This window comes from Epinephelus lanceolatus, chromosome 2 (assembly GCF_041903045.1).
Source record: "Epinephelus lanceolatus isolate andai-2023 chromosome 2, ASM4190304v1, whole genome shotgun sequence".
Taxonomy (NCBI): domain Eukaryota; kingdom Metazoa; phylum Chordata; class Actinopteri; order Perciformes; family Serranidae; genus Epinephelus; species Epinephelus lanceolatus.
The window spans coordinates 21,825,384-21,853,174 of record NC_135735.1 but is presented as its reverse complement, the minus strand read 5'-3'; the positions used below and the strand labels follow the sequence as shown (position 1 = coordinate 21,853,174).

The following is a 27,791-nucleotide window of genomic DNA, read 5'->3' as shown; positions in this document are numbered from 1 at the left end:
TTCAATTATGGTAAAAAAAAAAACCCTAAATATTAAAATATTTTTTCCAGGTTTCAGGAGGGTATATAGTCTATGGTTACTTCCCAATTACTTCAATTATATTATCAAAAAAAAAAAAAAAAAAATCAAAATATTGAAATATTTTTATATCCAGGTCTCAGGAGGGTGTGTAGTATACTGTTACACCCCAATTACTTCAATTATGTAAAATGAATAAATGAATAAAATATTTTAAAAAAAATTTCTAGGCCTCGGGGGGTATATAGTATACTGTTACATCCCAATAACTTAAATCATGTTTAAATAAAAGTTCAAATCTTTTTTTCCAGGTCTCAGGGAGTATATAATATACTGTTACAGCCAAATTACTTCATTTATGTAAATAAAATAAAATATTAAAATCTTTTTTTCTAGGCCTCAGGGGGTATATAGCCTACTGTTAATCCCAATTACTTAAATTATATTTTTAATAAAATCAAAAATATTAAAATCTTTTTTTCCAGGTCTCAGGGGGTATATAGTCTACCAATTACTTCAATTATGGTAAAAAAAAAAAACCCTAAATATTAAAATATTTTTTCCAGGTTTCAGGAGGGTATATAGTCTATGGTTACTTCCCAATTACTTCAATTATATTATCAAAAAAAAAAAAAAAAAAAATCAAAATATTGAAATATTTTTATATCCAGGTCTCAGGAGGGTGTGTAGTATACTGTTACACCCCAATTACTTCAATTATGTAAAATGAATAAATGAATAAAATATTTTAAAAAAAATTTCTAGGCCTCGGGGGGTATATAGTATACTGTTACATCCCAATAACTTAAATCATGTTTAAATAAAAGTTCAAATCTTTTTTTCCAGGTCTCAGGGAGTATATAATATACTGTTACAGCCAAATTACTTCATTTATGTAAATAAAATAAAATATTAAAATCTTTTTTTCTAGGCCTCAGGGGGTATATAGCCTACTGTTAATCCCAATTACTTAAATTATATTTTTAATAAAATCAAAAATATTAAAATCTTTTTTTCCCCCAGCTCTCAGGGGGGTATATAGTGTACTGTTACATCCCAGTTACTTAAATTATGTTTTTAAAAAAATCAAAATATTTAAATATTTTTTTCAGGTCTCAGGAGGCTATGTAGTGTGCTGTTACATCCCAATTACTTAAATTATATTTAAAAAAATTAATATAATTAAATTTAAAAAATCAAAATATTAAAAACAAAACAGGTCTCAGGCAGGTGCATAGCCTACTGTCAGGGGGTTTTATTTAATGTAATGAAATGTAGTGGAGTACAAGTAGCTTGTGGCATGAAAAGAAAATACTACGTGTATCTTAAATATGTTCTCAGGCACAGTACATGTTAATGTAACGTTCCACCACACATTGCTCCACCCACATTGTACATATCTTCCTCCTTATGTTTACTATTTAATAAAGAAATAAAGCTGTCGGGTGCCGTATCGGTGTCAGTGTGCCTGAAGTAGTCCATTGGAGTCAGGGCATTAGATAAGCGCCCAGAGTGACGTCCAGAAGGTGGGAGCTGTTTCTGAACGTGGCCAACGGGCTGCAGCACTGACTCCACTGCGAGCCTGTCAAACACAACCAACACAGCCGACATGGCGGACTGGGGTGAGAAACTAAAAGTTGGGAAAGATAGCTTTCCGTACATCATCCGCTTGTCTCAGTGTTTGATAAACGATCCGAACACTCCGTTAATTGTCAGACTCGGTCGTTAGATGTGGATTGGCCTAACAAATCTCATGTTGTCGTTTTTACAGACGCTGAGAACTTCGAGCCGGATGAGCCGATCAAAAAGGCGGCAGCGATGGATAAATGGGAAGGCGAAGACGAAGACGAAGATGTTAAGGTAAATTATCGTGACAAACAGCCGTTGGATTGAAGTTAGCCATCGTGTGACGGGGTTAACGTTGAGCGTGCTGTTAGCCGGGCCGGGTAATGTCAAGCTAACGCCCGACTGAAGCAGTGTTGCCCCCGCTGTGGTGCCATGCTTCAGCGCGGTCTCAGGCTGCCTGTCAATCCTGCCCTCCGAGCCTGTGTTAGCTTCATGCTAGCTAGCTAACGGCTAACTCATGTGGCTCCACCAGCCAGCCTGAGTTAGTAACTCCAATTTAGCTAGCTAACGCTAGGCTAGCACTCGGTTTTCAGTTGGCGTTACGTTACCACAGTGAATATTATCATGCCAGTTAACGGTTGTGGATTAAACTAAACGTCTGAAGGCTAATGTTGTTTGTTTGTATCTTGAAACTGACAGTTAGCGATGTAATTCTTAGATAGCCGGGCTAAATTTGGCTAGCTTGATGCTAACCTCATACCGGGCCACTTAGCTAGCAAGCTCGCTAGCTCCCACATCAGCTTGCGTCTGAAATGAGCTTTAATGTTGTGTAACCTCGACGATATCGTCGTTAAGATAAGTGGGTTGGAGTACCTGTGTGGTTAATAGGTGGTTAATTTAGACAGTTATCTGATCATTGCTAACGTTGGCTGCGTTAAATGATTATAGGAGATTAGCATTTGTGTCCTGGATTCTCTCAGCTTGAGTTAGGTTCAGCATGAGGCGGCGTTAGCTTGCTAACCAACTTTAGCCACAATCACATGAAATCATCATCTGGGTTGATGACTCAACTCAAGCCAAGAACGAGGCCTAGAACTTTCTGGCTCCACAACAGGCGTGTTGTAGGAAGCTGGTGCTCAGTTGATGCTGCGATACAGGTGGTTATTAGATGAATGTTGACATGGTTGCTGTCCAGAAACCTCGGATTATTGACCCAGGGGAAAGTGCTGGTAGAGGCCTCTTCAATTGTTCAGTTTTCTGTCACATATGGTGCCCAAACTAAAGGAACTGATGATTTCATGGCATCTGTAATACAATATGTATTCTCACTGTACAAACTGTTGTCTAATTCAACTAGCAGGGTTAGATGTTTGTGCCACACCAGGGATTAACACAATTAATTTTTGCCTAACATACATTAATTTGTAATCCGAAATGGATTATATTGAGGCACTGTATTATTAACTATGTTTAAATACAGCAGTGTGCTTGTCAAAGCTCATTGACTAATGTCTGTATCTCTGTCTATAGTTGAGTTAGTTGTGAGGTATTGAATTTTGCTCATAAGATAAGTGAATGGGGAACACCTTTAGTTATCGAATGATCATGTGAATGTCATATCTCTGACAACTTGCCAGACATTCACATGCATGTTTGAACTTGGTTGTTGCATCAGTCCCCAGCACTAGCAGCGCTACTCTGAGGGAGTGTCAAGTAGGGCTGGTAACCGTCTCATCGTCTATATTATCTTATCACAATATGGAAGATGACACAAAATCGGCTATGAAATAACCATATAGATGTTTTGATGTAGTATTACATGACGAAGTTCTTTAAATGTATTAGATTGTGATAGTTTTTAATTACAGCTTGCTGAGATCCATTCATTTGACAACAAAAATTGTAGAGCAATACAGTTATATAACAACCACATTTCCCTGAAATTTGTTAAACGAACATATTGAATTATTGCCCATCTTCTGTATCAAGGTCTCTATTGGTCTTGATGGACCTAAACTCACCCAGCACTGCCTACTTTTCTTGTTTCGATGTCTAGAGACTGTACCTGTTGTTGTGTAGTTGAATTGATTTAGGGTGTGAACCTGCCTTAACTAGGGCCATCACTGAATATTCTAAATTCAATTATATAATTGAATTGTTTAAAAACAGAATTGTGAAAAAGAAAAAGCAGCACCCCCCAAGCGTGGGCCTATGAGAGAGCTCTCTCTACAGTATAATATAAAATTTTATTGGTTTATTTTATAATGTATAGGTATCATTTGCCAGTGGAGGTGCAACACATGCTACAATGATACAGAGCAAGGTAAAAATGGGCAAAATGTATCTTCATAGGACATGTTTATGTTGAAATAAATAAACCTATACACAGGGTTCCCCCAGATCCTTCAAGTCATAAAAGGCATTGGCTTCATTAATTTAAAAATAAGGCATTAATTGGTGTAAAAATGTCTTTAATCAATCCTTAAAGTCTTAAAAATGCTAAGACACAGGAAATATGATTTTGCGAATTTTTCTTTTACTGACCTTGCATCATAAAATTTCAAAATAACATAAATATTTTACCAAAGGCCTTTTGCATTAATGTCATGCAGATGAGAATAGTGGAACCAGAAACACTTAGCCTATATTTTGCTTCCAGCTGGGATGCTCAGAGCAACCTATATTAGGCAGTGCATATGAGACTCAGTGTTTTTTACATAGAAAGTTTTTTAATCTTAGCACAATGGGAGTTAAGGTAGTGGAACCTCACATGCAGAGTGTGAAACTCAAATTGCCAAGAAAACTTGCCAGCTAACACCACTTAATTCCCAGTTAAGTTCTACCCTTGTCTCTGCCATGCCACAAAAGGTTTTGGATAAAACTATCCCTCACCCTAAGTGATTGATCTCAGCGTATTTTGTTTGTTAGTTTGTTTCGTTTTTGTTTTTCCTTTAATTTGGTTATTGTAAAATTTGTCTAGAATTTCTTACCAAGTGGCACTGAGAAACTAAATTTAACATACTTTAAGCTTTAGGAACACTGTATACAAGTGGTTGTATTGGTTTGTACTGACATAATGTGCAGAAATAGGTATTTGAATGGTTCAAACATGCCGGCATTTGTTTTTTTTTGTTTTTTGTTGTTGTTTTTTTTTTTTTTTTTTACTTTTTTAAGGAGTAATGGAACTTCATTTCTGGCCAGTTTTGACAGCCCTAGTCTAAAGGCTTATTCAGTACTTTATTATTAGAACAGCGTGTGTGCTTTTTGTTTATTTGTTTTTTAAAATTTTCTTATTGTATTTTATTTTTTATTTTTTGCGCAGATATGTCTATTTGTAAAATTTTAGGGATGTTTAAAAGGATTTTTTCTGTCATTTATCTGATTTGTGTAAGCATGCATTTGTGTGTATTATGTTTATTATTCAATTTATGATGTAAAATTTATTTGTAGCATTAATTTTTATATTTGTCTCAATTCATGTTTTGTTTTACAAAGTTTGCCTGTGTAACCTGTATAATAACATGGGAACTATCCCACTTTTTTATTCACAGGATAACTGGGATGATGATGAAGAAGATGAAGAGAAAAAGGCAGAGATAAAAAAAATGGGTACATATGTATATCCTGTTTCACAAGAATACAATATATTGTATGTTAGTAAGTGGCAAAGTGATCTGCTGTTACTGCAAGTTCACGTGTTTTTCTTTTTCTTTTTTAAATTTCAGAGACAAAGGTTTCTGAAAAGAAAAAGTTGAGTGAGAAGATCAAAGAGAAAGAAAACCGGTTAAAGAAAAAACAACAGGAGCTGAAGGAGAAAGAGATGCAGAGCAATGTGAGTGTTTTTTCTGACTTTAATCATTCTATACAACTATTCTATAACTCTCAAACTGTCCTCCTCTCTGTTGTCTCTAATAATGTTTTCAATTTGGCTTTGTGACGTGTCATTACAGCAAGAAGAGCTCACTCCTGAAGAACAACTCGCAGAGAAGATAAGAGTGAAGAAATTACAGGAGGACGCAGACTTGGAGCTAGCAAAAGATGCTTTTGGTAAGACATGATTAACAAAATCATCTAGTCTTTTTTATAGTAACAGTTTAATAATCTTCCACAATTCACACTACTTCCCTTTTTGTATAAATGAAACTATATAACTTCTGCATAACTTTTTAAAGTAATACTTCACCCACAAAGTGACCATTTGTATGCTCAGTTCTTTGCATGCATTTTGCTGAAACCTTACTATTTCAAACTAAACAAAGACTAACTTACCTGTCCTCTGTTCAAAGCCAGACTCCAATTGTAAGGTTATTTTAATGAAAATGCATGTGTTTGGGAAGTACTGAGCATACGACTGGATAAATGAGACTTGGATTACACCTGCAAAAGAACCTTACTATGGAGTCTGGCTTTGAAGAGAGCATAGTCAAGTTTTATTTTCAGTTAAGTCTTAAATTTTAAGGTCTCAGCAAAATGAATTTTTAGGATGTACTAAGCATACAGCTGGATAAATAATAATTGAATTATATTATATTATTATTATATATATTATATTATATATTATGGAGTGCGATTATTCGAAAAATTGTCAAATAGTTGCTACGATTTTTGAATAGTATTTTTGCTTGTGTTGCCCATCCCTAGTTTTAATATAGTGATGCTATTCTTAAATGAGGTCCTGAAAGAATCTATGCATCAATATATTGGCTGTTTTCAGCAGAGGCATGTGAGACAAAGCTTCATTCAGAGATTCAAGGTAACGCAGCATTACAAATTGATAAACAAAAGGTTATTTTGTGTAATTTATATTCATAATGTTTCATTTGGGCTTTGATTGTCTTTATTCCGTTGCTTTCTTGGTTGCTTTCACTTTTTACATCAGAATTTGCTCATATACTGGTGTTCAGCTGTGTCATGTATGTAGACTCAGGTTGTGTTCAGGGCCTCCAAAAATAACACTGATACTGGACTTTGAAACTGATAATGATATTTGGGAGTTAAAAACATCTGATAATGATTCATCAGCTGCTCATTTTTTCAAGACTTGTGAACAAGATATACACTGGTTATGTCTTTTAGACAGACTATATAATAGGCCTGTTTCACAGAAGATATTTTGACTTGTCACAGTAGGAAAAACACAGGTGTAAATAACAAAATGAATGATGGCTGAATTCCATTTTGCTGCTTTGATTTCAGGGACCTGGTATTGTGCATGCTGGCTCACTATCACTAACTGTCTTACTTGAATAGTTAATGTTACTAGTTAAACCTGTGCTTTTCCTACTGTGACCAGTCGAAATGTCGGCTGTAAATAAAGTGTCCATGGTGACGGTGTTTCTAAAAGACTACAAACATATTTTGGCAGTTGCTACTGTCATCTCAGCACCCTCAAAATCCAGCCCAGCTTTACACTCTTGAGCGCTGGTTTTAACACTAGTACCACACTTGGAGGCCCAATATAACTCCATATACAAGTACAGCTTTGTATCTGACTCTGTATGCCCTCATACTGTATTTTTTTTTTTATCTTGTTTCAGGTGTCAGCAGCACTTCAAACAGTGTCACTGGAATCGATGCCATGTGTCCATCTTCCAAAGAAGACTTCACAGAGTTTGAAAAATTGCTGAAAGAAAAGATATCCCAGTTTGAAAAATCTGTGCATTATTCAAGTTTCTTGGATTCATTGTTTCGGGAACTCTGTATTTCATGTAAGCACAGCATCTCTTAGTTATTTTTTTTGAATATTACTTATCCGCTCCTAACATTTAATGAAAGTAAGCATAATTTTCGTTTTCTCTCTTACAGTGGAAGTAGATGACTTGAAGAAAGTCAGTAATTCCCTGTCAGTCCTACTTAGTGAAAAACAGAAACAAGAAAAAGTAAGTGATTGCAGATACAGTATTTTCTGATACATTTTGATCTGTAGTTTACATTTAGAAGGGGGTGCTGTTCACTTAGCACAGTCACCTGATGTGTGCTCATAGTATAAATCAACTGTACTCTGGTAGTTTGTTTGTGAACATTCATGTGGTTTATATAATAAATCTAACAGTCATATTTATTTGTTAAGTCAGGTGTAATATGTAACTTTACCTGCTAAATTGATTTAGTTTGTTGCACATTTGAATCAGACTGAATGAGACAGCTGCACGTGTGGTCATATCAAGTATGCATTTTAAAGTGACCTTTATTTGCCTTCACAGCAAAACAAAGGAAAGAAGAAGAAGAAAGGGGTTGTACCTGGAGGCGGATTGAAAGCACAGCTGAGAGACGACCTTGACTATGCAGAGTTTGATGGTGGCTACGCCCAAGACTATGAGGACTTCATGTGACACTGGCTCCATCACCACTGCCCTTTCCCTCTCCCATCCCTCAGAAATGCAGCTGTACCTTCTCATGCTGTCCAGTGCCATCCTGGAAAATCTGAACTATGTGTTGCCCCCTTCATTTTGCTTCAATGACCAGAGGGACTATACCAGGGAGCATCCAGTCTCACCAACTCTTTATGTTCATACATATGGAATTGCCTTTTCTGTCTCATTCAGCCTCGACTCTCACACACACACACATCATCATGTATTATCTGTTGGGTAACCCAGCTTCAATGGAGAATACATTGTAACTGCTGTTGTCTGAGTTTTGCGGGGCTCGTTTATTAGATGTTGCTCCTGTCAAAATGGCGGATACATTATTGCAGTTACAAGTGAAGTGACATAGAAACAACAAGGTTCTATGCAAATTCTTTAACCAGAATGTCATGTATATATTATAGGTCTCACTTACCTGTGGATGGTTCTCTTACAGGCAAGTATATAGTATCTATAACTCCGGTTGCCAAATTCAAAACAATTATCCATTACATTATTCATCTATCTCTGGAAAGGTTGCATTGTGGGTGATTTTGAGACTGATGCAACATGTAAGTAGTAGTTGTAATTTTACAGAGAGCACATGACATTCACTGTAAGGTAAAAGGGATAGACAAGTATAATAAATGTGACTTTAAAACCTCACAGCCATTCTCTTGATACATCTCTGGAATATCCTTGAAAATGTGGAGCAAAGAGTACTTATAGGTATTTTTTGTGCATGACAAAAGTGTAATTTACTAATTTGATTTCTACTAATGCAGAAAAAGTATGGATCAGGCAAGCGCATTAACTTGCTACGACTGGTCTCCTAATCATTGCTTCTGCAGGCTTGTATCAAGTGTGATGAGGAGCGGGGGCTTATGGGCTTCACCCCACCATGTCTTCATATGGGCTACAGTTAGTTAAAAGGGGCTTATTTCTCCTTTTCTTTTCTAGCAATTGACCAGTTTCAATGTTACATGGACAATTGGATACACATAATGTGGAAGATACAGCATCTGCAGTGTTTTATAAGCATCTAATTTAATAAATCACTGGTCAAAAGGACAAGTTGTGTTTCTGTTCTTGTTTACATCATCAGTGAAAGAAACTTGTGCAGTAACAGCACCCTGATTACTATTTAAGGTATGTAATAAATACTCTATTTACAACTTCAAGTAAATATTTACCACAGTAGAGTTTAAAATGTAAGAGAAAAACAAATGTTCTTGACAAGAATCTGCAAGAAATAGGCCTATGGTTAGTATGTGAACAAAAAGTCAAAAAAATGTTTGTATGAGAACATAAAGTCGATGTCTCCACTGCCATCTCCTTTGCAGATGTAAATTTGGTCTCCAGGTAGAACTTCGACCTTTGGCGTTGTCATTTAGCTTGTGGCCGTTGCACGTTTTCCTGTTGGATTTCTGGTGCTGCGTCTGCGGCTGCTGCGGGGTGCATTGGCCCTCTGCCGGCGTCGGTTCTGCCTGCCTTCTCTCACCACACCCGTTAATGTTTGACCTTGAGCAGTCTGCAGGGCCTGGAAGACGCTCTGGCGTGTCACCTCATGATCTCCGCAGGTGAAAGTCAGCGCTACACCATCATTGCTCTTCATGACACGAGATGTCCCATCAGAAGTGCCGTCAAAGCAACGTCCGAGTGCGATCTCTTTGGCTGTGCGGGGATCCTGGTCTGTCACTGTGTAAATCCCGTAGTTATGGCCAAGTGGGTCAAGAGGTGCCAGCATGGTGAACTCGTTGGTGTCGTTGTTGACGGCTAAGGGCAGGTGGTTGACCAGATACTCTTGAAGCATAGTGTTGACGAGATCTCTCTTGCAGCTTCCTTGTGGAATCACCTTCACCAGGGTACGGTCGACACGCTCCTGATCATACAGCATCCCACTGCACTTGAACTCCAGGCACACAGCTGAAATAGTTCCCTGGTCCATGTCACGGATGCTGCGAGTGTCTCGGAGGCCATACAGCTGGCCTACTGTCTTTGGGTGGGTGCCACCCATGTTGCGGGACCGAACATTGATCTCATGTGGGCTGATGATTTTGACTTTAATGTAGCAGGCCCGGTATTCCATGGGCTTGGGCCACCAGCTCAGGTAGTCCTCTGTCCAGCTCATTGGGTCGTCTTCATTAAACGGCACTGTGTTGTAATCATAGCGGTCACCTTCTACTCTTGAAAAGCGGAAGTGTGCCGCACTGAACGGGGCCTCCTCACAGTCTCTCAAGTTCTCAAATGCGTACACTGGTCCGTTGCTTTCCTCAGCTGTGTTGGGACTTGGTTTTGCCACATTGATGCTGAATGCAGTCTTCTTCACTCTGGGGTCCTCATGGTCAGTCCGCCTGTAGTTCAGCTTACCCAGGTAAGGCTGGGGCACTCCAATGAGGTTGGGATTGAGTTTGGGAGCAGAAGACACAGCCTCCAGCTCCTCTCCTCCAAGGTTGGCCATGACATAGGCAGAGTAGGCATCAGCTTTTTGTTCATCGCAGAAGGCAGGAAGACAGGCACCATTGGAGCCGGTGATGACGCTATCAAAACGGCCCCAAGCGCGTGGGTTAGTGGAGTAGCCAGCTGTGGGCTCCATGTTTATAAGACTCACCACAACTCCCTCCACCTGCTCACTGGGCATGAAGCGTTCACTGCGGAAAGCCCTCACTTTCACGTAACACCTGCGGTTCTCTGGGACATCCAGGTTAAAAAGACGTCTTTCTCTGATCTCCATGTTACCAATCAGAAAGGTTCTCTCCTCCCTTTTGCCTCTTTTTTTCTTCTCCACCTGCAGACTTCCCTCCTCCTCCCACAGGCCAGTGTCAGGGTTCAGTGACCACAGCTTCATGATGTCGAGGTGCTCGGACATCTTCACCTGGGCAGAGTCCAGGAACACCTTCACTTCACCTGCGTTCAGGGGCTCATTGTTTTCCTCACCCCTAAAGTCAACTGAGAACATCCCGTAGGTTCTCAGCGGCAGGGTATCTCCTTCATCTCCTACAAAGTTGAGATCACTTTGAGCTGCAGCAGCTGTGGAGACATCTCTGGGGTCAAGGAACGTTACACTGGCATTTACGTTACCCGTGAAGACTTCTCCTTTTTCTGTATAGAAGGAATTGGGAGGAATCTGGATCTGAACCATTGACTCCTGGCCCTCTAACTCCCCAAGCTCCAGAGTGTTGGTTTCTGTTGGGCTAATGGTCACAGGAGCTTTCTTTCTCAGTAGTTTGATCTCATGGTAAACAGCCCCTCCTTTGGGGTTAAATGGGAGTACCTTTGTGGTGTTGACGAATTTCTGCATGTTGTCCACAAAAGTCAGGACTAGCCTCTCTGTGTCTGGAGGAACCTGGATAGAGAATGTTCCTTTGTAGCCTGTGCGGCTGATTCGGACACCGTTCATAAAGACGTGGCCGAACCTCATCGGCTCACCATTGTCTGCAGCAATGGCCCTACCGTGCACGATGGCCTTGGTGTCCACACATTTCTGGCAGCCGCACTCAGTCACCACCATGGTGGGCAATTGGTAACCCCGGCATGTCAGCTGCTTCTCCTCCATCTTTTTGACGCCACAGCAGTAAGCCACTTTGTCTTTGCACCTGATGCCATTGTCCAGCTTTCCAGCACATGTGCTCAAGGGGCACTTGCCCACATCGTAGTAGAAGGAGTCTGTACTGTTTTGGTAGCAGTCATGCGGAAGGCGGATGAGGTGGGATTCAGGTTTGGGATTACATGAATGCTCATCTCTACCTGTGTAAGAGATGTAGAAATCAAAATGTTGATTTTAATATGATCATACTGACATTTTTTTCTTAAGTAGAATACAGTAGTCTACTCAGTGTTCACAAAGTCTGTTTAATAAATGTGTAAAGAAATTTATTGAGAACACACCTAAGACTTTGAGTGTAGCTGGTTTGGTCTTGATAGCCCCAGAGGGACCACTTGCTCTGCAGTAGTACTCCCCAGTCAGCTCAGGACGCAGATTTTTTAGGACTAAGGTGCTCTCAGAGTGTTCCTCCAGGAGACTGTTGTTATGAAACCTGTTGGTTCACACAGAAGAAAACGAATTAGAGTCACTGAATATACTATATTATTCAGACATCAGATGCATCTATTTGACTCAGTAACATTTGCAGACTTTGAGTTTACTGTTCCAAGTCCTACCATTGGTACTTGTCTGGTTGGGGTGTTCCTGCCACTTTGCAGCAGAAGGCAGCAGTTTGTCCCTCCCTCCGGACCTTGCTTTCGGGGTTGCTCAGCACGTGAAGCTTCTCTGGCAAATCACAATTGGAGATAAAATTACATATAAACTGTATGTAGGTAAGGTAATATAAACTTTTTGATTACAAAGGTAATGTAGACTGCAATCAGTAGACATCCACTCTACCTATTCTTTTCAGCTGGACACTGAGGACAGAGGTACGTTCAGTACTGTGGGGCACAACAACACTAAGGGTGGCATGACCCTGCAGGTTGACCGTCAGGGTGGTGTTGCCGTCAGGGCAGACCCCAGGGATGCGGAAATGCCCATTGTGGTCGGTAAGAGTAAGGAGTTTGCCTGAGCGAAGGATGGTAGCCCCTTCAGCTGTGAGGCCCCCGGCACCACGGACAGAACCCAGCAGGATGTGGTCTTCACACATGCAGGCGTCACACTCAGCATTCACCTTCCCCGTTACACACTGCAGGGAGCAATCTAAAGAGAAGAATAAAATAAGGTCTCCCAGATCTGATGAATAAATAGAGTTGAAGGAGAAGGGTCTGTCTGACAAAACAGGGGCCAGCTCACCTGGTATTGGGCACTCTGCTCCATTGCATGCTTTCCCTTCAACTTTAGGCCCAATGCAGGGCACAGAGCGAGACTGGCAGTTTCTGGAGCGCAGTTGGACCCCCACCTGACCACAGAGGGCAGGGCATGGGCTCCAGTCTGACCATGGACCCCAGGTACCCTGAATGTTCACACTGTTATCTGTCGGAAAAGAGAGAACAAGAGAGAGAGTCAGGCTTTTGAGGTACAAGACTGTATGGTGTTGCTTTTACACTAAGACCAACTTTTGGTGACTGAATGAATATTAAAGATGTAACGACATGGAACCTTTGGGGCAGAGGAAGCGGACTGCATAGTTGGAGCAGTTGCGGTCAGGACCCTGCTCCTCATTGAGGCACCAGAAGCCCACAGATGGGTCTGCATGGACCGTTTCCCCAGTTTCTCGGGCTGGGACCCATTCAGTGGTTCTGGCTTCGATTGCCCGTGGAGTCTCACACACTCGGGCACGGTAGTAGAAGCGAATGGCCTCCAGCTGCTCGTAGTCTCCACGGCCTCCGGGGTGATCAACATTGAACCATGTGGTCCACTCATAGTTGTCTAGATAGAGTACAGAAACATGTTAGGAATGTGACACAAACCGCTAGAGGAAAATGCCATAACGACTACATGTTTGGTTTAAAAGGTTTGGAGTAAAGTTACCATCAGAGTTGAACAGAGACGAGCCTGACTCTCTGTTGTCTGTTCTCCATGGTCCTGCAAGAGACAAATCCAAATGTGTCACTTTCTTTTAACTGTATCTCACATGATTTCTGTACCATGAACTACATCAATATCTGATAATGTACTTTAGTTCTCACTACTTCAAAGTTATTGAGATGTATTTAACTCAAACATGAAATCAAACCATTAAATACATGAGATAATTTTACTCTTGATTATAATATTTCTTTATTTATGAGTTCTGATTGTGAAAACCTTAAAAGGAATACTGCACCCACAAAAGGACCAGTTGTACATTAGTTAGTCATGTCGTGTTACCTTGAATTTCTGAAGAAAACTTAGTTTTTCTCACATGCCTCCACGGACAATGCTGAACATATTTATTTATTATTGATTTGGGATCACGTGTAACAACAGCAAAACTATATCAAAACATCTGTTTACAAACTTTCATATAACTTGTGCAGTATATCCCAAGTCTCAGTGATCCAGTAATATGCTCCGTACTTACCAAACACATGTATTTTCACTAAAACCGTACCATTTAAAACTGAGCTGAAAGAAAATCTTTTCTGCTCTCTCTTTAAAGCCAGACTTCAGTAATCCAATAAGTTGGGTTTTTTTTTTGTGAAAATGCATCTGTTCAGGAAGTACTGAACATATGACTGAATAAATGTGACTTGGATTATACTGCCAGAGTTGTGTGAGAGTTTGAAAACAGATGTTTTGATATAAGTTCTGCTGGTGTTAAATGTGGACTCCAATCAATCACTAAATCAATATATTTGCCATTTGCCGGGAGGGTACGTGAGAAAAACAATTTTTTTAATATAAATTCAAGGTAACACGGCATGACTAATTGATCTACAAATGGTCCTTTTTGTTGAGTGAAGTATTCCTTTAAGTCTTGTTTGCAGGTACTTTTCACATTACAATTTGCTCATATATTAACTATGTCATGTATGTAGACTCAGGTTGTGTTCAGGGTCTCCAAAAACCTACAAATATAACAGAGTGATAGTGTATTTTTTAGACACTGATATAGATACCTGGGAATTTAAAAAATCTGATATTGATACATCAGTTGATAGGTCATTTTTTTAAAGGGTTGTAACTAAGATACGTACTAGTGCTCTCTGGTGGACAAATGATAATAGGTCTCTGTCACATAAGACATTTTGATGCTTTAGGGAGGAGAATAATAGTAATTGCAGTTGAGCAGTTATGTGCATCTGTAAAATCTGCAAAGTGTAATTAATTTTTAGCTGCCTTATACAGACTTTCTGTCAGTTCTGAGCATAAATGTTGACCAACTGATTGATTGAGAAAACTACTCAGGAAAGATTACAGCAGGGGATAACTGATCTATAACACATGGCTGCCCACAAGGAGCTGCAAAGAGAAACATACTTTCCAGCTGCAGGCCAAGTGTTTTTCTAAAAAAGACAACTAAAACACATTAACATTCAACATTCCTTGGACTGTGCATTATTTTATCAGCCTGCCTCTCTCATTATTCTCCAACCTTGTATTCCAAGGCACAACTGTGTGCCATTTTGATGTGTTTACATCTGCAAGTGTCCCAAGATGTGTGTGTGTTTGTAGGGAGTGTGCTGTGTTTTTCACTACCTATGTGCCAGAAACAACACTGAATATTGGTGATTGACCCACCTTGAGCTGTGACAACTGTGGCTGCAGTGATTCCCAGGAGGAGAAGAAGAAGAGGCTTCACCGACATTCTCACACGCTGCCGCTACGCCTGACCCCTGAACTTTCACCTCTCCTAATGTGCGTTTCACACCAGGAACTCCAAAGAAGATAGAGTCCAGCAGCAGAGCCTCACTGCTGGAAAAATAAAGACAGAAAATGGTGAAAAACAAATCTTCAATGTTGCATTTAACAAAATACATTCCTATAGATACCTGAAGATATAAGTCAGAGTATTTCTAAAAAATAAATAATTTCAGTTTAAGTGTTTTAACTTTACAAAATAAAACAATAGTTCACATCTCAAACAACAATGTGTCTTTAAGAACAGATTCCATCATCTTTCTCCTTTAGGGTGAAAAACATGGCCGGACTGAAACCCCCCACTCAGATTACACATCTGTGTTAGCCATCACCATTTGTCACTGGAACGCTCAAACATTTCCGCATCCACTGACGAAACACTGGCTACACAGTCCAAACACCCACGCACACACACACGGTTTGCATTTGTGCACTTTAGGTAAAAAAAGAAAAAAAATCATACATGACAGACTAATTTGTCACCTTTGCTTTTAAGTTGAATTAACACAAATTATATTGATAAAATAAATACCTGGCAGGTTACAGGCAATATATGAGAGTGCAGCAATTACAATAAAAGCTATTAGCAGAAAAGCAAGTGATCTGATGTAAAGACTCATGTCTGGTGGATGATATTCAAATCACAAATGACACATGACAAATGATACAGGCTCTGAAATTTAAATGAACTCTTCACTTGTAACTTATTTTAATCTTAAACCACCAAATCAAAGAACCTTTTTTCTGATTACACTTTTAATTACATCCATAACAAGCATCCAATTGCCTACAAAATTTAAAGTACCCTGCCAGCACATTAATCTGTTTCTTTCTTACCTTTGTGTTGAGTTCACTGTCCTGGTTCTTTCTGTATAAGAATGTCCTTTACTCTTTCCCTCTTTTTTCTTCCTTTATATTTCTCTCTCTCTCACATCTCTCTCCCCCTCCTCTTTTCTTCACTCTGGCTCAACTCACTCCTTCACTGTCTCTTTTATACCGCTCTGCCTCCAGCACCCCTCCCTCCTCCTCTCTCGGCAGTGTGCCAAAGTGTCTTTTGATTACTCTATTATTCTTAGAATTTGTCACCTTCAATTGTGCGACCGTGACACCTGATGGTAGATGGTGCTCCGTATAAAAAAAGGACTGTCAGGGGGCCTGAGTAACAAATGCTGGTGTTAATAAATCGACACCCCCTTATGCTCTCCTGTGCATGAAGAATGTACAGCCTGATTAAAAAAACAGGCAGTCCGTTATGTCATACTATGACTTTGCTCTGCTCATTTACTTTAAGTGAATCTTTACATTTTTCTTGCTGTAATGTGACATATTTTAGAAATGTTGGGCATGTTTACATTTGTGGCATAAAAATCACAACTTCTGGTTATAAATATATGTATATATTGTATATGTGTTGTCTTACAGGCATCTGACTGTGTTTCCATACCTTGTTATGTAATGTTACTAGACCACCAACATTTGTCTATGATTAGAGGCCATTCTCCATGTCTGCAATCACACAGAGGAAATCTGACACTGATTTAAGTAACCACCGCCACAAACCCACAAAACCTCACTTAGCCTCATTATGTAAGTGTGTACAAGCTGCTGTGGTGTTTCAGTGTCAACAGACAGACAGATTGGGAGTTTATAACAATTTAATCTTGTCAGTATAAACAGATAAATAAGTGAGAGATTATAGAGAAGACACATTGTGGCAGCATAAATTAAAGTCAGTGTCACTATCAGTGTTGGGAGGGTTACTTTTGAAATGCAGTAGGTTACAGATCACTAGTTACCCTGTTATTCTTATTTTTATTGAACCTTTATTTTAACCAGGAAGTCCCATTGAGATTGAAAATCTCTTTTACAAACACATTAAAATGCAACAAATACAACATATAATATATATAATACAAAAATCCACAATGAAACAACTATACAAACATAGTGGCCTCTCAAGAAAAACAAGCACATGTCTCTGTCACCATATTCTTATGATTGGTAACTCTAATTTAATTACATTTGTTTTCCTGAGTAAGTTATAGTTACAGTGACTTCCCAGCACTGGTTTGTCTGCTATCTAAGAGTGTTTTAGTGAACATACATAACTCAGTAAAACTAAACCTCAAACAAAATGATCACCTCTGCAAACATTCCTACAAAGTCAGATCATTTTAGGCTGAATAATTACCAGTATGTGCCACACCCCTGTAAACTGTTACTGCATGTCTGTCCTGTAACAGACAAAAGTACGGCTGTCCACATCCCATTTTTGCTGCTAATTCTTTAATATTGAATATTTGCCCATAATGTGTCTGATTTATTCACATATTTTTTTCCCTCCATAGCTGCACAGTGGACACCTGAGTTTACATTAATATCTGCAGTTTTAAATGATTAATAGCAGAAAAGCTCTACTTTGGGAAAAATAACATGCACAACAGGTTTTCTATAATATTTTCTATGGGGCCTTCATTGTTTTGTTAAAATATCTGTGGAGAGGAGTGTCAGTGAGTATCTGCCGCAGCAGGTAGCTTTCGGAAAACAGGCAGACAACCTCTCTGTTTCTAAAGCATTACCAACATACTGAATACTGACTCCAGGTACACTTTGCATACTGCAGGTACAGTTTGTACAGTTTACAGCTTACTGCTAAATGTTCCTGAAGATACCATGAGCCACAGGAGTGAGGGTGGGGTAGCTGAAACTTGACATAGTTCACATTGAAGTTTAAAAAAAAAAAAAAAATCAACAGTCATCTGGATTGTTTGGGGATTTTGGGAAAGTGTTGGACACTATAACAAAATACTTGAGTGTTTTAATCCTGTGAGTTCCCAGTGTTTTGTTTTATTAGGTCAGTGTATTCTAGAGAAAGAGGCGTGAAGGAAGAAGTATTCATCTCTTTTACTGAAGTAAAAGTAGCAATACCTCAATGTAAAAATACTCCACGCTGCATTTCAACTCTTACTTAAGCAAAAGTACAAAAATACTGGTCTCAAATTATACTTAAAGGAGCGGTGTGTGGGATTTATTGGCATCTAGTGCTGAGGATTTCAGACCTCAACCAGCTGAAACTTCTGTCATGTGCAAAGCCTGAACTCCCTGCTAGCCCAGCACCTGCTAATGACTGCTCACCTTCTTTTCTCTGATAATTTAAGATCCAGACATCCAAGAGGTTTTTACTGGGAGCTGAATCATGATTTAAACTGGTAAAAACACTCAAAAAGTAGCTGTTAGCAATTAGCGGCTAACTCAAAGTAGAAGAACAGTGGTTGTACATGTCTGCAAATTGGGAAAACAATGAGGTCAGAGGAAGAGATCAGCCGCCACACAACAGGGATGGTAAATGGTTGTTATTGACACATTATTGCCATTTTTGTTGTTTATAATGAGTTGCTGACATGTATGTTATATACTGATGACGCTGATGTGTTACATGTTACACCCATCATGCCTCTTTTGATTTGGCAACGCCATGATACAATGTATAATCACACACTGGAACACAACGATACTGTTTTCATTTGGATCTGTGTGACGGGACGGGACGGGACGGGACTTTGTAATACATCATCATCATTATCATTATTATTATTATTATTATTAACTATTATATTAGCTGATGTATATTTTGTATTAATAATCTTAATCTTAAAATTATGTCGTAACTAAAGCTCTGAAATAAATGTAGTGGAGCAAAAAACATGACAATGGCCTCCAAAATGTTTTGGAGTAGGACTAGATGTATAAAGTTGCATTCATTTTCTGTATCCGCTTATCCTGTTTGGGGTCGTGGGAGGGCTGGAACCTATCCCAGCTGACATTGGGTGAGTGGTGGGGTCGCAGACAACCATTCACGCTCACATTCACACCTACAGCCAATTTAGAGTCACCAATTAACCTGCATGTCTTTGAACTGTGGGAGGAAAGCTGGAGTACCCGCAGAAAACCCACTCTGACACGGGGAGAACATGCAAACTCCGCACAGAAGGGCTCCCCCACCCCAGGTTTGAACAACGAACCTTCTTCCTGTAAGACGAAAATGCTAACCACTGCACTGCTGTGCTGCCATTAAGTAGCATAAATTGGAAGCACTCAAGTAAAGTACAAGTACCTACAAGTGCACTTAAGTGCAGTATTTAAATAAATGTACTTAGTTACATTCCAACACTGAGGGAGACAGAGAGAAGAAGGGGTGCAGCAGATTCTAAAAGTACACTTGTATCAGTCATGTCTGTCAGAGATCCTGTCAAGTCGTCAGTGTCTGTTGTTTTTCCACACAGCATTCATTAGCTGACCTCATCCTGTTAATTACAAGGCAAAGAAGGACTAACAGAGGAGGAACACACCCTGGTCCTGGTCCTGGTCCTCAGTCTTTCCAGTCTTCTTCAACTTCCAGGACAGGTGAGGGGACAAATGACTGGTGTCTGCAGCAAAGGTTACATAAAGTACATCATACTTGTAGTGCATGGAGACAGTGTCGTCCTCAGAGGAAAAACAATTTTGTTTAACAAGCACAACCTTACTTCATGTTTACCGTCTACCAATTACTGTGTTTAAGTGGTAATATCAGGAGGCAGTTAAGGAAGGGCCAAAGCAATGCTCCAGGGAAATCACATACTAAATCCTCAGTTCAGTTTTTTTCACTACACCAGAAGACAAACTGATGGAAAAACACTCACATATGCTGCTGTATTCATATTACATGCTTGTGTGGAATGCAAATGTTTTCATTAACATGGTCGAGTGAGTTTGGCAGACTTTGGTCCTGATATCTGAACTGCACAGCGGCGTGTACTGTCCTCAGATTTTTATTCTACATCAAGTGAATTCTTTGTGAAATACATCAATATGGCCAATATTAACATAGATCATACGTTCATCCACCAGCTTACGCCACATAAACTCCAGATGTCAGATTCTTTACGTGTCTCATCACTTCCAGCCAGAGAGGACAGCAGCTTTCGACAGCAGCAAATTTTTCTAATATTTACGAGCCGTTCAATGAGGACGACTCTATGGCATGTTTCTGCTCCTCAAAGGACTTTATGTCTTTGTTTAGAGAAGGAGGACGGAGGTGGTGGGTGATGATGATGTGAGGACAGGAAAGTGAGAGAAGTGAGAGATCGGACACGCAAACACAAAACGTTTGGTTGCCAGAGCGACAGGAGAGGACACGGCCTACTTTCTAACACCCTGGATCCAGACAGGTAAATGACGCTGGGCGAAGTCTGTGGAATTACATCAAAGATGGAAGATTTTATGAAAGAGATTTTTATTAGTTTCCTATTTTGGCTATGCTTTAAATAAGCTGCACTGTGACATGTTAACGGTTTGTCTGTCATCAAGCTCAACCTCTGGCAGCATCTGTCATCATCGGTAAACAAAAACATGATCCTTATTTTCAGGTAAGAACTCAAACATAGTTATGCATGTTATATACCACTGCCAACAGATGCCCCTAAAACCTACACACTGTACCTTTAAATTCCTGTAATGTTTGTGGTTGACACAGCAGAGTGTTTTATCACATGTGGAGGACACCTGCCAATCACATTAACCGGGGAGGCGGGCCACGATCCTTCATGATAATAAAGATATACAGTAGGTTCTTACTGGTGGCTACACACCATTGTTGTGTGAGCTCAGAATAAAAACAAAAAATAAAAACAACATCTTGACCTGACACGCTAACAATCAGCTAACAAGCTAAGTCAATCGCCGGAGAGAGGCTGTAAAACCAGAAACAGAGGCAGTTTGCTGAACTACAGCCACAACAAGATGTGACTACACCAACTGACGTCTGCTGGAGCCAGAATGCAGAATAGGTCGCATTAAGATGTCTCATGACAATTTACTAAGATAACTGTAAAAGTTTCAGGGTTTTAATTAAATTCTTTGACCTGCAATTATCCAAATACATGATGCAAGCAACAGTTTTAACTCCATATCCACCTTATTCCTGAGGGCACTAATGTAGAAATGATTATGTGTGCAACTTCCTGTCAGATAGTGGAAGTAGCAGTAAGCTAGTTAGTCCCATAGACTGTCTGTGCGGAAACTGCCCATTGGTTCGACATCCCACTGTTCCGACCATATTAAACCCATTGTTCTGAAGTCCCGTTGTTCTGAAATCATCATGATGCCCTGTGGTTAAGGTCTGGTTAGGTTTAGGCACAAAAACCACTTGGTTAGGGTCAGGAAAAGATCATCGTGTGGGTTAAAATGAAAAAGCGGAACGTCAGACTCATGGGATGTCGGACCAATGGGCTGTCGGACCAATGACATGGACCCGTCTGTGGTTAGTCCCGGCAGCTACTCTTGGTGGCTAACCGCCAATGCTGGTTCTTTTCGAAAGTAATTTACCTTCAGTTTAGCAAATACTAATTTATTTTTTTAACAAATATTTAATAATGTTAACTCATCATTTTCTAAAATGTCTTTGCGGAGCTGTGGTACCTGTTGCACTGTCAGTGTCTGTAACGACTAACAACCAGTCAAAGCTAAATTTTTGTCTTCAGCAACTGTGTGTTGAATCTGTAACCAGAACAAAAAGGGATTGTTCCTGTTGCCAAAGGTACCGTTGATATGAGAAATTAAAACACAAGCGTTTCACGAGACATAGTGAAATAGTATTAAATCAGAATTAGCAGAAGAGAATGACACCTAGACTGACAGGTCTGTCACACGTCAGTACATGATATCCCTGTCTTTCCCCGTCTGACTTCATTCTCAACCTACATTAGAAAATCACTCGTTATAAAATAAACTCAGCAACATACCTTAAAAATATGTATTAAGTTAGTAGGGTTGAAAATGTGTTACTGATTTACCAAACTTCCTTTCTATCATATTCTTTTTTCTACTAATTTATATTACTATTACTGAAGTCTGCTGCTAAATTCAGCTTCATGTTTCCCTCAGAAAAGTTTTTCATAAATCAGAAGTTAAAAAAATGTGTAAACTGCGTCGTTAACGCAGACGAGCAGAGGATTAGCTGGGAAACATCACATTTATTCGCTTTACATGGCGCTACAGTTAATACTGAATTATGTTAAATGTTTGCTGAATGTGTTAGTGACTCTTAACAAGTCATCATGAATCATAAATCATCAGGCATCAGGTATACTAGGTTGAAAAGTAAAAAAAAAGACAATGCTTTGAGATCGCTGGTTTCGGTTCAACACCAGAAGGTGCACACATAATTCGTGCAAGGTATCATGGGGGCTAGGGATAAATTGGATAGCTTCTAATCTAAGAACATGCATCTGTAATGTGTAATGGGTTTCAATGAATACTTCCACTTATAGTTCTTTTCCACTTGTAACAGAGTACTTCTACAATGTGGTATTGCTACTTTTACTGAAGGATCTGAGTACGTCTTCCACCTCTGCAATCAACTACTGATTAAAAGTAATCGTTAATAGGTTTAAACCTGACAGTGCCAATATGTTGTAGTCAGTAAATGATGAACGACGGTATCTAAGTGAAACCTTAACAACAATCTGCCAGTGTTGCAATGTAGCCCTTGAGATTTTTCTCATGGGGCGCTCTGCGTTCCAAACTCATTTTTATTTTCAATGAGAAAACCTCTCCTGGTGATAGAGGAGGTCTGTTTTCATCAGAGATGTAATTCTTGCACACTGAAAAATGACGTCCTTCCCCAAAAGTCAAACGTGTTGACTTCTAAATGTCTTAACAATTTCCTTGAATCTGAATGACTCTTTCCTCCCCCTGAACTCACCTAAAGGAAGTGGAGTGCTCTCTCTCTCCCTCTGTGTGATGTCGGGCCCCTAATGACAGTAGCAGAAGTTGCTCTGCATACTTTCACTGGTAGAGTCATTAAAGGGACCAACACCACCCCCCCGGAGTGCTCTCTGCCTAACCTCCGTCTCCTCTCTGTCCTGGAAATATTTCACAAAGCTCAGTCTCTGTCTCATCTACAAGAGTCTTCCCTGTTTAACCAGCAGTCACCAGTACACTGTATGCCCTTTGTGTTTCTGCTCTGCAGCTCTACATGTTAAAGGATAGGTTCGCTTTTTTTTAAATAGTGCTCACATGACCATTTATACATTTAAAAGAGTTATCAGTTGCACAAAATTCGCAGATCACCTAAAGCTAATATGAGGCTTCAGCAGTCTGAGAAAAGGCCTTGAAACATGCTTCGTTTTTGTACCCGCAAATCCATTGTTGTCAGTGTAGAGGAGTGAAAGTCGTGCTCAAAAGTGAGAGTGACTGACGGCTGCACCCTGAGATTCACCTGCATCACATCATGTGACATGTGACGAACAATACTTGAATGCAAACTTAAAAAACAACACCTGGCGGACCATCAGCCCCAAGGTTAGTCTTTCTGCTGTTACGACCACTTAGCAACAGAGGGTGCAACCTGCCTCTGCACTGGCACAAGTAGCACCCAGTGTCTGACCTCGTCTTTTTCAGCCAGTAAAAGATGTGGCATGTTTATGAGCTGTTAGACAATCAAGTGAAGTATGAAATTCCCCCTTTGTGTTTCTCTTTTCACACTGAAACGACTGAAAATGTACCCACTTGCTTTGCCCTACTCAGACTCCTGAAGCTTCACATTTCTTTAAAGTAAATGATCACTGATCAACTAATCATTTCAGATCTACAAAACGCTTACACATCCTTTCATTTATAGTAACTAGTCCATACCCATTGAGTACACAGTTGCCCACGTACAGTTTCACATGGTGTGTGTTTGGGATACAGGTCATAGGAAATTGCAGATTAAATAGTCAACTGAACCCATTAAGAAGAGCAATGTATTCAGACTGAGTTTTTGTGAATTTGACAGTACGACTGCTTTATTGAAAGTACAGTAGTACCATTGCCAATAGTGGGATAGTTAGTGGGCTAAAACTGTACATTAGTAGTTGAGGTAGCACGTTGAAAGGCAGATAGTTAAAGTGTTTATATGTTGTATTGACTTAAAAGTGGGGAGCACTGGTAGTTCACATGGGAAGGGTGTGGCTAGCCCTTGTTGCAGCAGCATACCATACCATGACTTAGTCATACCGAAAATTAGAAAAAAAAAACAACAAAATTGGGCCACAGTGGGAGCCACAGCGATCAGTCGCATTTTAGCCATTTTTCTGTTGTTATAGTGCCACCCAGTTGCCAATTAGAGTTAAATTTCTCCAGTCACCTTGAGGCGTCCTGTTCTACATATCTACCAAGTTTAGTAAAAATCCATATGGCGGTTAGGCCTAGATAAGAAATTAGCTCTCTAGCGCCCCCATGTTGTTTGATCAGGTCAATAATGGAGGGGTCCCCTCAGATTATGTGTGGTCATATGCCTACAAAGTTGCGTGGTCACATGGATTGACCAAGTCAGTGAGGAGAAAAACGTGGAACAGACACACACACACACCCACAGACAGAGTTTTCGTCATTATGTAGTAAGATATAGTAAGACAGTAACATAAGTATTTTCACTTGACAACAGCACATTAAGGATAATGTCAAGTTTGTATCCACTATCAGTGCTCTGGATTAAAGTAATACTTAAGTTTAGAACACAGCCTATCAAATATGTTTGGTTGTGATTTCAACATCTTTTTATTAGACTGGGCTGTATTACTCACAGTCAAAGCCAATAAAATAAAATTGGTTGTGTTCCTGTCTCAGTGGAGGTAATGTTGCAGATTAAAGATGGGACACTGTGTCCCGGAGAGAGCTGTGTATTTAAAGTATGAGTCGATAAACCACAGAGGAAGTCTGCGACACAAACAGGCCAAACAGACTGTTGTTTGACATCTGATGATTAAAATATTTCAGGTTAGATGTTGTGTTTTAGTGACGTTATGGCTGTGGAGATTTGAATTCATCACCACAGCTGCCTGTGCAAGCCTTCTAAAAAACACATCAAACATGTATTTATATTTGCGTGGTACTCAACATAACTAGGACATTATAAACTTTAGGCCATAGGTGAAGGTGGGTCCACTCCATTTCAGTGTGCCGGTGCATTGCTCAACACATAACGGCGAGGGCTGGAAAAGCTGTGTAAATGGAGTGTAATCTGTCAGCCAGTGGCAGCAACCATGTAACTGTCAGCTGACAAAACAAAATCAATGTCAGCCTACAGGGCAAAAGCCACGGCTGCTTTTCTTGTTGACAAGTAATTGCCTGCATGGACAGTTATGTTCACAAAATGATTTTATGTAAGTCCGAATGACGTTCAGTTCTCTGGCTCATCAGTCTCCCTTGGCTTGTCTGTGTTTGTATGAGCCATGTGGTTGTGGTGAAGTTTATGCCGCTCTTGCTGCTATAGTTTAGCTGTGGATCCAGCTAGGGCTGCCCGCTAATAGTCGACCAAACGTCAGTCATTAGTCGGCAAGATTTCATTGGTCGCTTAGTCGCAGAAAAAAACAAAAACAAACATGAAACTCTATTAGGAGCTGCGCCTTGTCAGAATAAATCAAAATCTATATGACTGGACCATGTGGGACTTTACATCTGTCCCACGGACGATAGGCCTACACACTGATAAACAGCTTCTGTAAGAAGATCAGCTCTGCACTCAGGATTTCAGGCACATAGGCTATACAATGCTTGTTAAGGTTGCCTAGCAACCTCAGACGCAACCTGCCGCCGCACTCCTGAAAGCTGGTACAAAAAAGGCACACGAGAAGCGCCCAGTTTTCCAGGTGGTTAAAGACGTGGCATGTGTACAGACCCTAATTTCCAGGGCTGGTACCTGCGGTTATTCCACAGGCTAGTTAATAACATGTCGGGCAGGAAATCCAAAGTGTGGGATCATTTTGAGAAGGTGAAGGACGAACCCAAGGTGATATGTAAACTCATCTTCATTGGTCGACTACAAACATGACGTATCATCTGAAACATGGAAGTAGCTACATGCCCATTAGCCACTTAGCACAATCATTACTGCTTTGCCGACAGCGTCATTAACAGGCGGCTCGCTCAGTGTGTGACGTGCACTTGTAGATAAAATATAGGCCTATATTAATGAAGGTTCATTAGTACGGTTTTGTATTTCTCTGTAATGTAGCACAGTGTTAACAATGTTACTGATACTATTCTTTCTCACACCTTCAACTCAAACCATTGTGTTGCCCCGCCCAAAATATATCATTTAATAACTAAATTAACATAATAAACATGCGGGCGACTAGTCGAGTAATGGCCCTTAAATGACGACTACTGGTCGACTAGGAATATTCTCAAACGGGGGCAGCCCCAGATCTGGCATATCTGCTGGCTTCGATCATTCTGATAAACACCAGTAAAGGAGGTTAAACTACAAAAAAAATCTCGAACAGTAATATATTTTATCTTTAACCTACTAATTGTTTTTAAGCCACTAGAGATCAATAGACATAAGGTGTCAATACAACTTTGAAACTGATTCGGCAAACTTTGGCAGTTCTAGAGCAACATTACCATTTATCTGTGGTCGTGTTTGTGTCCACCTGGTGACTGTATTTCCACTATTAAGTCCCGAGAGAAATATCTGGCTCTTAAGCAGCTAAATGCTCCACTGTGTTCACCAGCGAGTTACCAAATGTATGAAGTTACTTGGAGGGTAAGATGATAAACCACAATTAGATCATGACATCACCAGTGACACAACTGTGGTAGTGTTTTGGATGGAGAAAGTAGGTTTATCTTACACATGACCAGTTTTGCATTTGTGCAGAAAATAAACACTGCTTATCTAACAAATCTCTGACAATCAACTTAACGATTCTTAGTCACAGAGAAAATCAAGAGAAAGAAAACTCCTGTATAATGTAACACTAAACCCATTATCATTATCAAACATGACCAAAGTGCAAACCTATGTCCACTTACACGGCTGTAAAGATTCTGCACATTAACCTGGCTACAAGCAGGGGGAGAGAGGACATGTGTTTTTCTGCTGACACATTATGGAGAGCACATGTAAAGGTTATGGCACCTCCTTCATGTTTTCTGGCCGGCTCCAGCTCAGTAAAGCATGAAGACATGCAGAATTAGGGGCTAGATTAGAAACATGTGTAGCTGACCTGGAAGACTGATGATGTGCACTCAAGGAGGTCGTCCATTTTCCTCTTGGACAGTGTTTTGGAGACCTCTGGAGACCCCGGTACGAAAGATCTGGAAGAGGAGGAGATTTGAGCTAGGGGAGAACAAACAGAACATTTTACCTCCAAAACCCCTTTAGTCCCCACATTGTTTTAACTCTAAATTTACTCATGTGCACTCTTTATAACAAAGGCCTTAAATCACGTCTCAGTTTCAAAACAAAGTGTTTGTTCAGCAAATCTAGTAGCACATCTGAAAACTGATCTGCTGAACAAGTCTCACAAATCCCACTTCCCCCCACAGCCCCTGCTCTACAAATAACACAGTGATGTTGTAGCTTAGTCTGTTCTCATGTCTGTTTATGTACTTTTACATTACTGTTTCAGCTGATGTTTGGACTCAAGACTAAACAACAGGGCAGGAAGAAATAAAGTGAGGTTTACTGGATTCAAGGCAGAAGTCAGCAGCATGGCAGGCAGTCAGCAGAGGCAAACAAATCCAAAAACTGTGCAGGGAAGGAGAGATGACGACAG

General features: G+C 40.0%; 2 protein-coding genes across 4 annotated transcripts; one reads left to right on the top strand and one right to left on the bottom strand.

Moving 5' to 3' along the window:
* Positions 1 to 1,480: 1,480 nt before the first annotated feature.
* eif3jb (eukaryotic translation initiation factor 3, subunit Jb) lies at positions 1,481 to 9,005 on the top strand. The gene is made up of 8 exons (XM_033622878.2): positions 1,481 to 1,640; positions 1,790 to 1,878; positions 5,136 to 5,193; positions 5,310 to 5,416; positions 5,535 to 5,631; positions 7,122 to 7,292; positions 7,390 to 7,463; positions 7,788 to 9,005. The coding sequence occupies exons 1-8, from the start codon at positions 1,628 to 1,630 to the stop codon at positions 7,914 to 7,916; spliced, it is 738 nt and encodes a 245-aa protein (XP_033478769.1). The 5' UTR covers positions 1,481 to 1,627; the 3' UTR covers positions 7,917 to 9,005.
* cilp (cartilage intermediate layer protein, nucleotide pyrophosphohydrolase) lies at positions 8,955 to 27,791 on the bottom strand. Of its 3 annotated transcripts, XM_033622842.2 has the most exons (11): positions 27,702 to 27,791; positions 27,240 to 27,330; positions 19,554 to 19,631; positions 15,085 to 15,258; positions 13,393 to 13,446; positions 13,021 to 13,290; positions 12,715 to 12,894; positions 12,316 to 12,621; positions 12,093 to 12,201; positions 11,820 to 11,968; positions 8,955 to 11,678 (listed from the first exon to the last, which is right to left on the bottom strand). In XM_033622842.2, exons 4-11 carry the CDS (start codon positions 15,149 to 15,151, stop codon positions 9,322 to 9,324), a joined length of 3,492 nt encoding a protein of 1,163 aa, XP_033478733.1. In that variant the 5' UTR covers positions 15,152 to 15,258; positions 19,554 to 19,631; positions 27,240 to 27,330; positions 27,702 to 27,791; the 3' UTR covers positions 8,955 to 9,321. The 3 variants fall into 3 exon arrangements, with proteins under 3 accessions (XP_033478733.1, XP_033478742.1, XP_033478725.1); XM_033622851.2 differs by lacking the exon at positions 19,554 to 19,631; XM_033622834.2 differs by lacking the exons at positions 19,554 to 19,631; positions 27,240 to 27,330; positions 27,702 to 27,791 and adding an exon at positions 16,042 to 16,178.

What these genes read in the sequence shown, in the direction of transcription:
- eif3jb (XM_033622878.2), top strand. An exon ending in AGAAAGAGATGCAGAGCAAT is followed by an intron (nt 5,417 to 5,534) that starts GTGAGTGTTTTT and finishes GTGTCATTACAG; the next exon opens with CAAGAAGAGCTCACTCCTGA. An exon ending in AAAAACAGAAACAAGAAAAA is followed by an intron (nt 7,464 to 7,787) that starts GTAAGTGATTGC and finishes TTGCCTTCACAG; the next exon opens with CAAAACAAAGGAAAGAAGAA.
- cilp (XM_033622842.2), bottom strand. Translation starts at nt 15,151, where the DNA reads ATGTCGGTGAAGCCTCTTCTTCTTCTCCTCCTGGGAATCACTGCAGCC. An exon ending in CACAGTTGTCACAGCTCAAG is followed by an intron (nt 13,447 to 15,084) that starts GTGGGTCAATCA and finishes TGTCTCTTGCAG; the next exon opens with GACCATGGAGAACAGACAAC. An exon ending in CCGCTTCCTCTGCCCCAAAG is followed by an intron (nt 12,895 to 13,020) that starts GTTCCATGTCGT and finishes CTTTTCCGACAG; the next exon opens with ATAACAGTGTGAACATTCAG.